The sequence below is a fragment of the Choloepus didactylus genome, chromosome 16 (assembly GCF_015220235.1).
Source record: "Choloepus didactylus isolate mChoDid1 chromosome 16, mChoDid1.pri, whole genome shotgun sequence".
Taxonomy (NCBI): Eukaryota; Metazoa; Chordata; class Mammalia; order Pilosa; family Megalonychidae; genus Choloepus; species Choloepus didactylus.
Genome location: NC_051322.1, coordinates 34,372,653 through 34,388,637, shown reverse-complemented (window position 1 = coordinate 34,388,637; position 15,985 = coordinate 34,372,653). Strand labels below are relative to the sequence as shown.

General features: G+C 39.8%; 2 protein-coding genes and 1 pseudogene across 3 annotated transcripts in view; 2 read left to right on the top strand and 1 right to left on the bottom strand.

Moving 5' to 3' along the window:
• The window catches only part of C16H18orf25 (chromosome 16 C18orf25 homolog), a 123,072-nt gene that overhangs the window by 86,739 nt on the left and 20,348 nt on the right, over positions 1–15,985 (top strand). The window lies entirely within an intron of this gene.
• LOC119511937 lies at positions 9,058–9,154 on the bottom strand (annotated as a pseudogene).
• LOC119511202 (nuclear migration protein nudC-like) lies at positions 13,233–14,502 on the top strand. The gene has a single exon (XM_037805707.1). The coding sequence runs from the start codon at positions 13,295–13,297 to the stop codon at positions 14,291–14,293; it is 999 nt and encodes a 332-aa protein (XP_037661635.1). The 5' UTR covers positions 13,233–13,294; the 3' UTR covers positions 14,294–14,502.

Sequence of the window (15,985 nt, the reverse complement as noted above, 5' to 3'; positions counted from 1 at the left end):
CTAAGGCAAAAGAGTTGAATCACAAGCAGATTAAAAAACTAAGTTGAAGTAAGGACAGCCACTGGTCAACAAAAGACCTAAATTTCCCACTTCAGCGCTAGCCATGTGCTTATTTTTTCTCGCTGGGACAGTGAAGTAGGTGGCAGCCTGCTGCCAAAAGTTTCAGAGCCTGATTTTTTTTTTTTTTTTAAATTCTGTTTTATTGAAATATATTCACATACTATACAGTCATCCATGGTATACAGTCAACTCTTACAATCATATAGTTATGCATTCATCACCACAATCTATTTCTGAACATTTTCCTTACATCAGAAAGAATCAGAATAAGAATAAAAAATAAAAGTAAAAAAAGAACACCCAAACCACCACCCCCATCCCACCCTATTTGTCATTTAGTTTTTGTCCCCACTTTTCTACCCATCCATCCACACACTAGACAAAGGGAGTGTGATCCACAAGGCATTCACAATCACACTGTCACCCCTTGCAAGCTACATTATTATACAGTCGTCTTCAGGAGTCCAGACTACTGGGTTGGAGTTTGATAGTTTCAGGTGTTTACTTCTAGCTATTCCAATACATTAAAACCTAAGAGGTGTTATCTATATAGTGCGTAAGAACGTCCACCAGAGTGACTTCTTGACTCCACTTGAAATCTCTCAGCCACTGAAAGTATTTCGTCTCATTTTGCATCCCCCTTTTGGTCAAGAAGATACATTCAATCCCACAATGCTGGGTCTAGATTCATCCCTGGGAGTCATATCCTGCATTGCCAGGGAGATTTACACTCCTGGGAGTTGGGTCCCATGTAGGGAGGAGGGCAGTAAGTTCACCTGCCGAGGTAAGAGCCTGATTTTAAACCTGCAGCCACTTACAAACTGAGTCCTCTGGTAAGTTATGTAAATAAAGCCTCAGTTTTCCCTCATCTACAAAACTGAGATACAACTAGTATCTATTTCAAAAGGTTATTGCTACCATTAAGTGAAGTAATGAATATGATGTGTTTAGTACAGAATACAGCACACTGTAGGCACTCAGAATGCTAATCAATATAATGTTAATATTATGCTGAAGTATACTGAGTAAAGAAGTGATTAATGGACAAATCAGTAGATTTCTAATTTACTCTCCTCTCCTGAAATGAGTTGTTTTTGCTACAGTATTTCCTAAACTTTGCCTGGGCAAAGAAGTCAGCAAGGTGCTTTTAAAAATTCGGTCCCTGTGTTTCTCCTTGAAGCCTCTGTAAGTAGATCTGAGATGGGTCTGGGAAATGGTTTTCAGTAATAATCCTGGGTAATTCTTGGCTGAAATGATTCAATTTTTAATTGCTTGTAATAGTTCACTGTAAACATGAATGTAGATGGAACTGAGAGAGCAGAACTCTGAAATAGTCTTGGTGTGGATGGCTTATAATTGTGGCAAACTATTTAGAACTTTTTTTTTGGGTAATTATAAATTCTAAACATATTTCATTTTTTCTGTCAGCCTTCTTGTCAGGAAGGTAACCTATGAATATGTTCTAGTTTGCTAATGCTGCTGGGATGCAAAACACCAGAAATGGATTAGCTTTTATAAAAGGGAGTTTATTTGGTTACAAAGTTACAGTGTTAAGGCCATCAAGTGTCCATCAGCAAAAGGGTACCTTCACTGGAGAATGGCCAATGGTGTCCGGAAAACCTCTGTTAGCTGGGAAGGCACATGGCTGGCGTCTGCTCCATGGTTCTGGTTTCAAAATGGCTTTCTTCCAGGACGTTCCTCCATAGGCTTCAGCTTCTCTGCAAAAATGTCATTCTCAATTGCTCTTGGGATGTTTGTCCTCTCTTAGCTTCTCTGGAGCAAGAGTCTGCTTTCAACGGCCGTCTTCAAACGTCTCTCATCTGCAGCTACTCTTTCAGCTTCTGTACATTCTTCAAAGTGTCCCTCTTGGCTGTAGCTCCTCTCTTACAAAATGTCACTCTCAGCTACACTGAGTTCCTTCTGTTTGTAAGCTCATTTATGTGGCTCCAGTGATTTAATTTAGACCCACCCTGAATGGGTGGGGTAACACCTCCATGGAAATTATCCAATCAGAGTCATCACCCACAGTTGGGTGGGGCACATCTCCATGGAAACACTCAAAAAATTACAATCTAATCAACACTGATACATCTGCCCATGCAAGATTACATCAGGGATAATGGCGTTTGGGGAGACATAATACATTCAAACTGGCACATTCCACCCCCTGGACCCCAAAATGACATTATCTTTCCATATGCAAGATACATTCATCCCACAATAATATTACAGAAACTTAAATCATTTCAGTAACAATAAGATCCCATCAAAATCAGTTATAGGCTTGGTCAGTCCTAAGGCATAATTCTCCTTTAGCTGTGGATCTGTGAACTTAGAACAAGTTATGTGCTTCCAAGATACAAAGGAGGGACATTCATAGGATAAACATTCCCATTGCCGTAAGGAGAATCAGAAAGGAAAACAGGATTCATGGGACCAAAACAGTTCCTAAAACCTGCAGGACAAACTCCGTTAGATTTCAAAGTCTGAGAGTCATTTACGGAACGACATTGCATCCTTGGGGCTTGAGAGAACAGGAGTCTAACCCTTCCTAAGGGTCTTTTTGGCAGCCCTTTCCTCTCCACAGGCTGGGATGAGTTCTACAACGTATCCACACATTGGGGAGACCATCTTTTCACCTCCCCCCCCCTCAAACATCAGGGCAGCACCAGATTCCCTTCCATCTCTGGGGCAGAATGTTTTCCCCATTCTTAAAATAGGGAAGGTAATCTTGGTTTGTGTATAATGCCAACGTAGTAGTAGTGCAGCAAAACAAATCTTGAGTTTCTGTGTACCTAGGTTTTTGTTTTTGGTTTTTTTTCCTCCCCCTCTCTCCCCCCTTACCCACTCCCTCTTTTAAATTATCCCACCAGAATGGCAAGGTTTCTAATATTAGCACTTTAAAGTCAATGTATGGGTCTTTGGAAGGAGATAAAGTTTGGCCAAGTTCCTCTTGTTTACCTATTTGAGATTTTAGATATAAGTTTTTTTTTGTTTTTTTTTTAAACATTCTTGTTGAAAGCACTAAACTCAGAGTAATAATTGGCTTGGTTTTTTTTTGTTTGTTTTTGTTTTTAAATATTCATTTTATTGAGATATATTCACATACCACGCTGTCATACAAAACAAATCGTACATTCGATTGTTCACAGTACCATTACATAGTTGTACATTCATCACCAAAATCAGTCCCTGACACTTCATTACCACACACACAAAAATAACAAGAATAATAATTAAAGTGAAAAAGAGCAATTAAAGTAAAAAAGAACACTGGGTGCCTTTGTTTGTTTGTTTGTTTGTTTGTTTCCTTCCCCTATTTTTCTACTCATCCATCCATGAACTAGACAAAGGGGAGTGTGGTCGTTATGGCTTTCCCAGTCCCATTGTCACCCCTCATAAGCTACATTTTTATACAATTGTCTTCAAGATTCATGGGTTCTGGGTTGTAGTTTGATAGTTTCAGGTATCTACCACCAGCTACCCCAATTCATTAGAACCTAAAATGGGTTGTCTAAATTGTGTGTAAGAGTGCCCACCAGAGTGACCTCTCGGCTCCTTTTGGAATGTCTCTGCCACTGAAGTTTATTTCCTTTCCTTTCACATCCCCCTTTTGTTCAAGAAGATGTTCTCCATCCCACGATGCCAGGTCTACATTCCTCCCCAGGAGTCATATTCCACGTTTTGGCTTGGTTTTTAAAACTAAATGACTAGTGACTTGAGATATATCTATATATATCATACTTAGCATGCTTGTGTCATCGGTATGTAATAATTTTCTTTCAGGTGCTACAGATAAACTCAGGGACTAGGTCTTAGTGGATTTGCAGTTTAACAGTAGCTACCTGATTTCTTTTGAAGACAAAAAGAAAATGTTTGCAATGATAATTTAGTCACTACTTTGTCTATGTTTGTTTTTCTTACCTTATCTTACCCTGTTTCTGACTTACCAGTGTGTTGAAAAGGTCTCTAGTGGGAGGACAAAAATTTTAAATTTTCTCATAGAATGAAAGAAGTTATCTTTGCAGAGAACTACACAGGCAAAGACCTGCACAGAGACAGCCAGATGCCACAATATCTAAATATAAATCCTCTGCTTTATTTTCAGTTTTAATATATAGTAATTGTGATATTTGTATGTTCTCTACAAGGCTTATTCTTGTCTTAGAACTAGAGAAGACTGGAAGTATTTGAGAGAGTCTCATAGCATCTTTGACTCACTGTTGTGTATGCTTTAGGTACCACTCTGTTATCAGACTCCTGTAAAGTCACTTGATGGGTAGGAGGTAGCCGAAAGGCCCCAAAACATGGAGTTTTGCGCAGGAGCTCCCAAACAAATGTGTGGCATGCCAAAGAGGGTTACATTCAGAGAAATGTTCAGAAATAGACAAAAGAGGGGATGCATCTTCTCTGTTTGAGAATGCCTGTGGTGTTCTCTTATAGAGCATATCATCTCAAAAATGTGGTATGGGTCCCAGCTGACTTGTTTCCTATGTTGTACATCTTATCTGATAGCTCTAATAGGAAGTACAGCAAAACTCATTCCATTGGACTAGGAAATTTGAATTTAGTCCCCTAGTATGTACCTCATTTCCCTTACTTGCACTGATTTTTTGACTAAGTAATGAAGATAGTGGCTACAGGAGCAGAACCTGATATTAAGTGATTAATTTTAGAACATCATACTGGTTCTGTAATAATATTAAATGTCAGCAGGGTTGGAGTACAACTTTTTAAGGCAGTTCTGTTGAGATATATTCATGCACCATATAATGCACCCAAAGTACAAGGAGTGAGTCCCAGTATAATCACAAAGTTGTGCATTCATCACCACAGTCAATTTTAGAACATTTTTTTTACTCCAAAAAGTAAAACCCCATACCACTTATATCTCTTATTATTGACATTTAGCCTTGGTGTAGAACCTTTGTTACAATTGATGACAGACTATTAAAATATTACTGTTAACTATAGTCCATAGTTTATATTAGGTATAATAGTGACACACGGTTGTTCCAGTTCATGAAAAAACATTCTTGTATTTGTACTATAAACACAGTCATCACCCACTACAGGGATCACTGTGTTATACAGTCCCATGTTTTATCCTCTAGCTTTCTTTCTAGTGACATACATGACCTTACACTCCCCCTTTCAACCACATTTACATGCATAATTCACCACTGTTAATTACACTCACAATAATGTGCTACCATCACCTCTAACCATTTCCAAATGTTTACAATCAAGTTAATTAAAAATTCTCTAGGAGTTAAGCATCAGCTCCCCATTCTCGACCTTATTCTAACTCCTGGTAACCTATGTCCTAGATTATAACTCAGTGAGTTTTCTTATTATAATTAGTTCATATTAGTGAGATCATACTATATTTGTCCTTTTGTGCCTGGCTTTTTTCACTCAACATTGTGTCCTCAATGTTCATCCATTTTGTCGCTTGCATTAGGACTTCATTCCTTCTTACAGCTGCATAATATTCCGTCATTTCTATATACCACATTTTGTTTATCCATTCATCAGTTGATGGACCCTTGGGTTGCTTCCATCTTTTGGCAAGTGTGGATAATGTCTGTTTGCATCCCTGCTTTCAATTCTTCTGGGTATATACCTAGTAGTGGGATTACTGGATCATATGGCAATTCTATACTTAGCTTCCTGAGGAACCGCCAAATTGTCTTCCACAGTGACTACAGCATTTTACATTCCCACCAGCAGTGAATGAGTGCTCCTGTTTCTCCACATTGTCTCCATCACTGGTAGTTTTCTGTATTTTTGTTTTGTTTTGTTTTTTAAATAGGGACCATTCTAGTAGGTGTGAAATGATATCTCCTTGTGGTTTTGATTTGCATTTTCCTAATAACTAGTGATGTTGAGCGTCTTTTCATGTACTTTTTAGCCATTTGTATTTTCTCTTTGGAAGAATATCTATTCAAGTCTTTTGCCCATTTTTAAATTGGGCTTTCTTTTTATTGTTGAATGGTAGGATTTTATATAGTCTAGGTAGTAAACCCTTATTGGATATGTGGTTTCCAAATGTTTTCTCCCATTAAGTAGGCTGCCTTTTCACTTTCTTGGCAAAGTCCTTTGAAGCACGAAAGTATTCAATTTTAAGGCGATCCAAAATATCTATTTCTTCTTTAATTACTTGTGCTTTAGGTGTAAGGTCTAAGAAAGCATCTCCTATCATAAGATCTTGAAGATGCTTCCTTCCATTTTCTTCTAGCAGTTTTATGGTCCTGGCTCTAATGCTTAGGTCTTTGATCCATTTTGAGTTAATTTTTGTATAAGGTGTGAGATGGGGTCCTCATTCATTTTTTGGAATTCGGGCATCCTGTTCTCACAGCACCATTTGTTGAAGAGGCCGTTCTGTCCAAGTTGAGTGGACTTGGCCACCTTGTCAAATATCAGTTGACCATACATGTGAGACTATTTCTGAACTCTCAATTTGATTCTGCTGGTCAATGTATCTGTCCTTATGCCAGTACCATGCTGTTTTGACCACTGTAGGTTTCTAATATGCTTTAAAGTCAGGAGGTGTGAGTCCCACAACTTTGCTCTTCTTCTTCATTATGTTTTTGGCTATTGGAGGCCCCTTACCATACCAAGTAAATTTGATAACTGGCTTTTCCATTTCTACAACATAGGTTGTTGGAATTTTGGTTGGGATTGAATTGAATCTGTAAATCAGTTTGGGTAGAATTAGCGTCTTAACGATATTTAGAATTCCAGTCCATGAACACGGAATGTCCTTCCACTTATTTAGGTCTTCTTTGATTTCTTTTAGCAGTGTTTTGTAGTTTTTTGTGTATAGGTCCTTTACATCCTTGGTTAAATTTATTCCTAGATATTTGATTCTTTTAGTTGCTATTATAAATGGATTTTTTAAGTTGATTTCCTCCTCAGTTTCCTCGTTACTAGTGTATAGAAACGCTTCTGATTTTTGTGTGTTGATCTTGTATCTTGCCACTTGGCAGACTCATTAGCTCTAGTAGCTTTGTTGTCAATTTTTGAGGACTTTCTATATATAAGATCATGTCATCTGCAAATAGTGAAAAGTTTTACTTCTTCCTTTCCAATTTGAATGCCTTTTATTTCTTTTTCTTGCCCAGCTGCCCTAGCTAGAACTTCTAGCACAAGGTTGAATAGCAGTGGTGACAGTGGGCATCTTTGTCTTGTTCCAGATCTTAGAGGGAAAGCTGTCAGTCTTTCACCATTGAGTACGATGTTAGCTGTGGGTTTTTAATATACACTTTTTATCCTGTTGAGGAACTTTCCTTCTATTCTTATATTCTGAAGTGTTTTTATCAAGAAAGATTGCTGGATTTTGTCAAATAAGTTTTCTGCGTCACTCGAGATGATTGTGTGGTTGTTCCCCTTTGCTTTGTTAATGTGATGTATTACATTAACTGATTTTCTTCTGTTGAATTGCCCTTGCATAGGATAAAACCTGCTTTATCATGGAGTGAAATTCTTTTAATGTGCGGTTGGATTCGATATGCAAGTATTTTGTTGAGATTTTGGTATCTATACATCTATAATCCTTAGAGAAATTGGTCTGTAATTTTCTTGTAGTATCTTTTTCTGGCTTTGGTATTAGGGTGATGTTGTTGTCATTGAATGAGGTAGTCTTCCCTCCTCTTCAATTTTTTGGAAGAGTGTGAGCAGGGTTGTTATTAATTCTTGGAATGATTGGTAGAATTCACCTGTGAAGCATCTGGTCTTGGGCTTTTCTTTGTTGGGAGGTTTGTTTTTGATGACTGATTCAATCTCTTTACTTTTAGTTGGTCTGTTGAGGTCTTCTCTTTCTTCTAAAGTCAGTGTAGGTTGTTCGTGTGTTTCTAGGAATTTGTCCATTTCATTTAAGTTGTCTAATTTGGCAAACAGTTATTTATAGTATCCTCTCAGTGATCCTTTTATTTCTGTGGGATCAGTAGTCTCATTTCTGATTTTATTTATTTTCATCATTTTCCTTTTTTTCTTTTGTCCGTCTAGCTAAAGGTTTATCAATTTTATTTATCTTCTCAAAGAAGGAGTATTTGGTTTTGTTAATGCTCTCTATTGCTTTTTTTAATCCTCAATTTCATTTATTTCTGTTCTAATCTTTGTTATTTCTTTTGTTCTGCTTGCTTTGCAATGACTTCAGTTCTTTTTCTAGTTCCTCCAGGTGTGCAGTTAGGTAATTGGTTTTATCTTTTTTTTTTTTTTTTTTTTTTTAATGTAGGCGTTAAGGGCTATAAATTTCCCTCTAAGCACTGCCTTTCCTGCAGCCCATAAGTTTTGATATGTTGTGTTCTTGTTTTCATTCATCTTGAGATATTTACTGATTTCTCTTGTAATTTCTTCTTTGACCCACTGATTGTTTCAAAATGTGTTATTTAACCTCCATGTATTTGTGAATTTTCCAGTCCTCTTCTTTTTATTCATTTCCAGCTTTATTTCATCATGGTCAGAGAAAGTGCTTTGTTTAATTTCAGTCTTTTTAAATTTATCGGGACTTGTTTTGTGACCCAACATGTGATCTATCCTGGAGACTGATTTGTGAGCACTTGAGAAGAATGTATTTCCTGCTCATTGTAGTTTTGATTTGCATTTCCCTGATGACTAATGATGTGTATCTTTTCATGTGCATTTTGGCCATTTGTACATTTTCTTTGGATAAATGTCTCGTTAAATCTTTGCCCATTTTTTAAATTGAATTGTCTTTTTACTGTTGAGTTGTAAGTGTTCTTTATGTATAAAAGGGCTTTATCAGAAATATGATTTGCAAATATTTTCTTGCATTTTGTGGGTTGTTTTTCACTCTTTGAATCACAAGAGTTCTAAGTTTTGATGAAGTCCAACTTATCTGTTTTTTATTTTGTCATGTGTGTTGCTCATGCTGTATCTAAGAAACCATTGCCTAACCCAAGGTCGTAAAGATTTACTCCCATGTTTTCCTCTAGGAGTTTTATACTTTTACCTTTCCATTTTGAAAATGGGAAAAACATGGAACACTTCATGAATTTGCATGTCATCCTTATGCAGGGACCAATGCTAATTGTTCCAATTTTAGTATACGTGCTGCCAAAGTGAGCACTCGTCACTCATGTTGTCATTGCCTTTTTTTTTTTTTTTTTAATGTTTAATCTTCCAACTAAATTTCAGTACTACAAGGGCAATAAAAGAATGAAAACACTGGGGGAAGAAATGCAGCAATAATATTTGTTAAAAAGACTGATAGAATAAATAAAAACTACAAAAAAAAATCATGTAAACCCATTCTGAAACCCCAAGAAGTCCAGATATGCTGAAATGCCCTCCTCCTATTTCACAGAAAGCACTGTAGGCTATTTGCTTAATATTGTCCTTGGATTAAATTCAAATTATTAATAACTGGTTACGGCTTGGTTGTAGTGCACAATTAAAATCTAACTCCAGCCTGAAGTGTCATTCTACAGTTTTGTTTACACAACCAGTGAAGGGCATGTTCTAGAATACCAGTTTGATCCTATTCAAAACATATCATTAATAAAAGAAGCCAAATTGTAATGATATAGCACATGAGGTCGCTAGTATTAATACAGGTAGCAGCAGTCCACATTAAGGTGGTACTGACATCAGGGGAATTTCCAAAACCAGATGCTGCCCAAGAGTGGTTGCCATTGATGAAAGCTTGAAATAACCTGTATTCACAGGGCGTTATTGGCATTGCTGCATGTCTTAATTGGGACTTCTCATAACAACTTGTCAAGGAACAAGGCAGGCCACAAATATAGAAAACGTGGTTCATGAAACATAACTAGCAGGCTGTTCTCCATATTGTCACATTCTTTGATCATGCGTAAACGTCACAAATGCATCATACTGTTCTGCAAGTTTTGTGTTCAATATTTCTTCATACTCTTCTTGAACTTTCTCTTCATGTTCTTTCAACAAACGTTCATCCCAACTTGCCTTTGAGTGAATAAGGGCTGTTCTTTTTTTAATAGAGAGGATGTTGCAGATGCAGTCCCTGGTGAAGCTGGTCCATTGAGGAGTAAAGCATGATGCACAGCTGTGCATCAGAAGCACAACATGGATCTGTCTGTTGGAAACCAGTTTCTAAATGTCTTCTCTACTGCATGCATTTATACTCTTGTTTTATGTTGTACAGAATTTGATCTTCAACTACAGGTGTCGGTATTGTTGTCCTGCTTGAATCCAAGCCTGACTCAAAGTTGGTGCCACTGTCAGCACTGGGTTACCTTTTCCTCTTGTGTGTGTTGTCCTGTGTTTCTATGGTGTCACCATGAACCTTCCTTGTTGAGATTTTTCAAGAGAATGGGGTAATACCTACATTTCCCCAAGCATTTAGGCTTCCTTCTGCAAGCCCCTCGTTGTAAGGGGGGGTGTATCTTCTTAATATCCTTATCTCTTTAGCCATATTTTCCTTCATCCCCTTGAATACATGTAGGAGATCTGTTTGAACATCTTTGATTAGTTGTTCAAATATGTGTCTCCTCCGACTTGTTAATTTGTTCCTTTGACTGTTACGCTTCTGTTGTGTATACTTTGTTATATTTCTGCTACGTTTCTTCTTATACTTTCAAATTCTTTATGCTCACCCGGTGTCTTCTTAAGATCCTTTATCTATTTAGCCATATTTTCCTTCATCATCTTGAATTGATATAGGAGATTTGTTTGAATGTCTTTGATTAGCTGTTGGAAGTTCTTTGTCTCCTCTGAAGTTTTCATTTTTTCCTTTGACTGGGCCATGTGGGGCTTGTAATTTTTTGCTGATGTCTAGGTATCTGATTGTCTTGACGAGTTTACTTGGAAGGTCAGTTTCTCTCCCTCGTTTAGGGTTTTGTTGATTGACTGTGTTATGGCTCTTCTTTTACGCCTGGTTCACCTTATTCTAGACCTTTAGAATTGCCCATGTTTAACTGATTAGTTTTATTTAGTTCTTCTACGTATCATTCTTGCTTTGGGTATTTGGTACAGTTTTTAAGATTGCTCTGTTTGTGCAGTTATTTTCAACCCCAGGAGGAATCTTCCTTTCCTCTGTTCTTTTTCTGGGATTCTTGATTTTGGTCTGTTCTGGTCCCCCCACCCCCACTCCCCACTAGAGTTTTTGTTTTTGTTTTAACTTCCCTTTTGTTGCCTCTTGCACTTTTGCGTGAAGGACAAATTCTGGGAGGAAGGTCAACCCGGAGAGGACTTTCCCAAGTCAGTATTTCCTAGCCAAAACAGGGTCCAGGACCCACAAAGGGGTGCATGCCAGTTCTGAAGGGCCCTGGGGAGAAGGTCAGAAAAGATGCCAGAAAGCCTTTTTGTCACCTCCCAGAGTCTGTGCTTTGCTGGCCTTCCCAGCAGATGGCGCTCTTCGGCAAATTGTTCCCCACAGCCCTGAGTAGGTAGTGTGTCTTTAAACTTCCTTCAGCTCCACCCCTGTTGGGGGCAGGGTGAAACAAGGCCACAGTGGGCTAAAACTGCCTTTCAGAGTTGGGACCCAGCAGTCCAAATTCACCAACCAAAAGCTGTGATCAGTCTTGACCTTACTCCCACTTTACCCCTGTTCTTGGGGAGGAGAGCTTCCACATCCTTTTCCATCTGCAGCAGCTAGCCAGGGACTGGACCCAAGGTAGCTTTCCTCAAGGATGGGGGATGCCCACTGGCCGCTGCTGCACAGCAAGTTACGCTTTCTTACCACAGTTTCTAATTTTCTTTGTCCTGTTCTTCCCAGGATGCTGTACAGTGCTCCCCTGGTCTCTGGAGCCCCAGAACAGTTGTTTCAGACAGCTGCTGTCTATCCACTGGCTGTTTTGGGAGAAGGAGTGAGTCTTGTAGCTTCCTACTCTGCTATCTTACCCAGAAATCGGAAGTACAGGTTTTATGATCAAAATTACACTGCCAAAATTTGCTTTGATTAATCTAATAATGTGAAAGCGATATGTAAATTATTAGTTTCTCAAACCATAGTGAATGAATAAAATTGGAAGATTGAAATATTGGTGACAAGTACTTTGTTTTTCTTAATACAACATAAAATTATGAGCAAAAGTGGCATGGTAACTTATTTCTTTCCCCTTCTTAAAAAAAAATTGGCTGGAGCATTGAAGACATTTCTGTATCTGAAATGAGGTTGTGGTAGTGGGTGGCATAGTTGGGATGGGGACCTAACTGATGAAGGCTGGTTATTCAGAAATACTGGGACATTTCACAAAACATTCCTACCAAGTTGGAATTATAAACTAGAACTGTGGTTGTAGAACTGTGCCCAGAGATACTAAGAATTAACAAATTCTGTCATCTTCTTATTGGTTTCTTAATCACTGTTGTTTCCAAGCATTGAATAATCAAGGAGGAAGAATTTGGTTATAGCAATCATGATTCCTGCAATCTGCCTTTTTAATTTGATTTAATTCAGTTTATTTTTTTAGGACCATAATAGGCTGTACTCTTTGCTTTGGCTTTATGCACCTCTTGGATATCACCTCCTTGCTTCTCAGTATGGATGGAGAATTTGGAGAGTGGTTGTCCATATAGACAGTGTGTATTCATGTTAGCAGGACTTGGAGAGACTAAGAGCCAGGTGTTGATTGTGTTTCAAAACAAGTGAACATGTCCAGGAGTCAGTATATGACCGTGAAAGGGTAATGTCTTCAAAGGTATGGGCTCCTGGTGGTGGTACATGAGGGTGGAGGACAGTCATTTGTAAGTGATCCTGATAGCAAAATTGGTATAAAGGAGCAGCTTTGTCTTCAGAGGGCTTCAGGGGAGGCAGCATCTTCAGGAGAGCCAGGTTTCCACAAGAAGACTGAGAGAGAGTTCAGTGCAGTTTACCATGGAGCTAGCATTTACAGAGGGTGTGGAAGAGTTGTAGCAGAATAAGTAGTGGGAGGCTGGAGCAAAGGAGAATAACATCAGTAGGGGAAAAGATGGAAGAAAATGGATGATTTCAAAGGCTTGTTTGTTTTTGTTTTTTTGTGTGTTTTTTTTGCTGAAGAGTATTTATTTTGGTTATTTGTTTTTCTTAATTATTTATTTGGTTTGAAATATGGTGTTTATTTGTTGGTTTTGTGATGATTTTAATTTTTCAATAGAGTTACAAATAAAATGAAATAAAACAAAAAAGTAGTAAAAAAAAAAAAAAAAAATTGAGAGGACACGAGCCATTACCCCGACGCGACCCAGAGGAGCAAGGAGCGCTTGGAGCTCGAGTGCAGAGCTCGAAGAACAGATAGAGGCCGGCGCGATGGGTGGGGATCAGGAGGAAGAACGGTTCGATGGCATGTTGTTGGCCATGGCGCAGCAGCACGAGGGCGGCGTGCAGGAGCTTGTGAATACCTTCTTCAGCTTCCTTCGACGCAAAACAGACTTTTTCATTGGAGGAGAAGAGGGGATGGCAGAGAAGCTCATCACACAGACCTTCAACTACCATAACCAGCTGGCACAGAAGGCCCGGCGGGAGAAGAGGGCCCGGCAGGAGACAGAGCAGCAGGAGAAGGCAGAGCGGGTGGCCCGGCTGGCCAAGGAAGCAAAGGCAGAGACCCCTGAGCCCCAGATCAAGGAGCTGACTGATGAGGAGGCAGAGAGGCTGCAGCTGGAGATAGACCAGAAGAAGAATGCAGAGACTCATGAGGCCCAGCTCAAGAACGGCAGCCTCGGCTCACCAGGGAAGCAGGAAACTGAGGAGGACGAGGAGGAGGAAGATGAAAAAGACAAAGGGAAGCTGAAGCCCAATCTAGGCAATGGGGCAGACCTGCCCAACTACCGCTGGACCCAGACTCTGTCAGAACTGGACCTGGCGTTGCCCTTTCGTGTGAACTTCCGACTGAAGGGGAAGGACGTGGTGGTGGACATCCAGCGGCGGCACCTCCGTGTGGGGCTCAAGGGTCAGCCAGCAATTATTGATGGGGATCTCTACAATGAGGTGAAGGTGGAGGAGAGCTCGTGGCTCATTGAGGACGGCAAGGTGGTGACCGTGCATCTGGAGAAGATCAACAAGATGGAGTGGTGGAGCCGCTTGGTATCCAGTGACCCTGAGATAAATACCAAGAAGATCAACCCTGAGAATTCCAAGCTGTCAGACCTGGACAGTGAGACCCGTAGCATGGTGGAGAAGATGATGTATGACCAGAGGCAGAAGTCCATGGGCCTGCCCACCTCCGACGAGCAGAAGAAACAGGAGATTCTGAAGAAGTTCATGGATCAGCATCCGGAGATGGATTTTTCCAAGGCCAAATTCAACTAGCCCCTGTGTTTGCCTCCCTGAGCTCTCAGGGCTCAGCCCCCAGCCATCCACTTCCTTTCCTGCCCTTCTCCAGGACTTGGGGGCCTTGGGGCTGGGGTGGGCGTGGGACTGGCCCTGGCACACAGGTCCGAGGGCATCACGGGAGAAAGGCTGGGGCCTTGGGGACCTTGTCCTCCCCAGCTGGCCTACTGTTACACATTAAAGCTATTTACCCCCCAAAAAAAAAAAAAAAAAAAAAAAAAATTAACATTGAATAAATAACACACTGACAGCACTATTCATTTCTGCCATTCATGCGCAAAATCCAGAAACTCAATCTAATCATGAACAAATGTGGAATAAATGCAAATTATGGAGCATTCTATAAAATGATTCTTCAACACTCTTCCAATATGTCAAGATGAAGGGAAAAAAGGTATATATTTGGATTAACAGAATGCAATGTATGCTATGAGACTGGACCTGTTAGTTTTTTTTTTCTCTCTTCCTTCTTTTCTTTCATTATAATTTTTAAGGTTTGGCTTGCTATGAAGTCTGAAAACCAGTGTTCCCCTTCTGTGTGCTCTGTCTCACAAGGACAGCACTATGTATAAGGTGTACATGGGGTGGGCCTGCACAGATTCTAGAGGAAATCTCTCAGTGTCAGGGCCAAGAGATGCTGGATCCCAGAGCAGGGAATTTCCATATGGCTCTTTAAAATTCTTGGACCCAGAACCAAAAAATATTCCATGGACACCATCAATCCTGCCTTCTGGGAGGCCCCTCCACTCTCCCAAATTATGGCTCCAACCCACTCAAAATGAATAACACAACAGGTTATCACCATTTTGGCACTGCATCACCTGACTCCCTTGAAAATCTGTCAGCATTTATACCCAGACTGAGACCTTTGGTGGGCACAAAATACTACAGGAAATGCTGGTGTTAAGATAGCCTGGGAAACAAACACAATTTCATTTCGAGCTGGTGTACAGGGTGGACACATCCCAGGTGCCAAAAGCCTCCATGATATCAAGTGATTTCTTGGAGTGCCCATGTGCATGCCGAAAGGCTTCTATTTTGTGGGTGGCTAAAATGTTGGAAATAAAATGTTTTACTTCTCATCTCACTTTTATTTCTGTGACTTTTTAACAGTTTTATACAGTCCAGATTTCTTTAGGCACTGTCTTCCTATAATTCTTTTAATATCACTGTCTTTCTTCCTAACTCTCCTAATGCTTTCTCCTTTAACATTTCGGAGCTTCTTTGTTCTCTGATACTGTTATTTCCACCACATTTATCCTTCTTCCTCATTGTGAACTATCACCTAGTCCTTATCAGCCCCCTCCTGGCTTGACTTCCTTCCCGTCTAGTATATATAGGCCCAACTCACTCTTGCCAATATCCTCAGCTCCCTTGTATAGTTCACCTTCTCTTGTACCCATCTGGCAAAGTCTGTTCCCTGGATAAATCTTTTGAGCCTAAATCCAAACTGCTAATCCTGGCTAGAGAAAATCACATAGATGTAATCTGTAACGTCATCTTGGCTATCAGTGCTGCCCAGCAGTTCCCCCTTTTCCTTAGACAACACTCTTTCTTCCTAGTGGCTACTTCACTTTTCTAAATCTCAACCCTGCTACCCTACCCACACCTGTGCTTTATAGATGACTGCCACATTCTTCACAGATCAAGATTACCTCAGCTCTCTGTGAA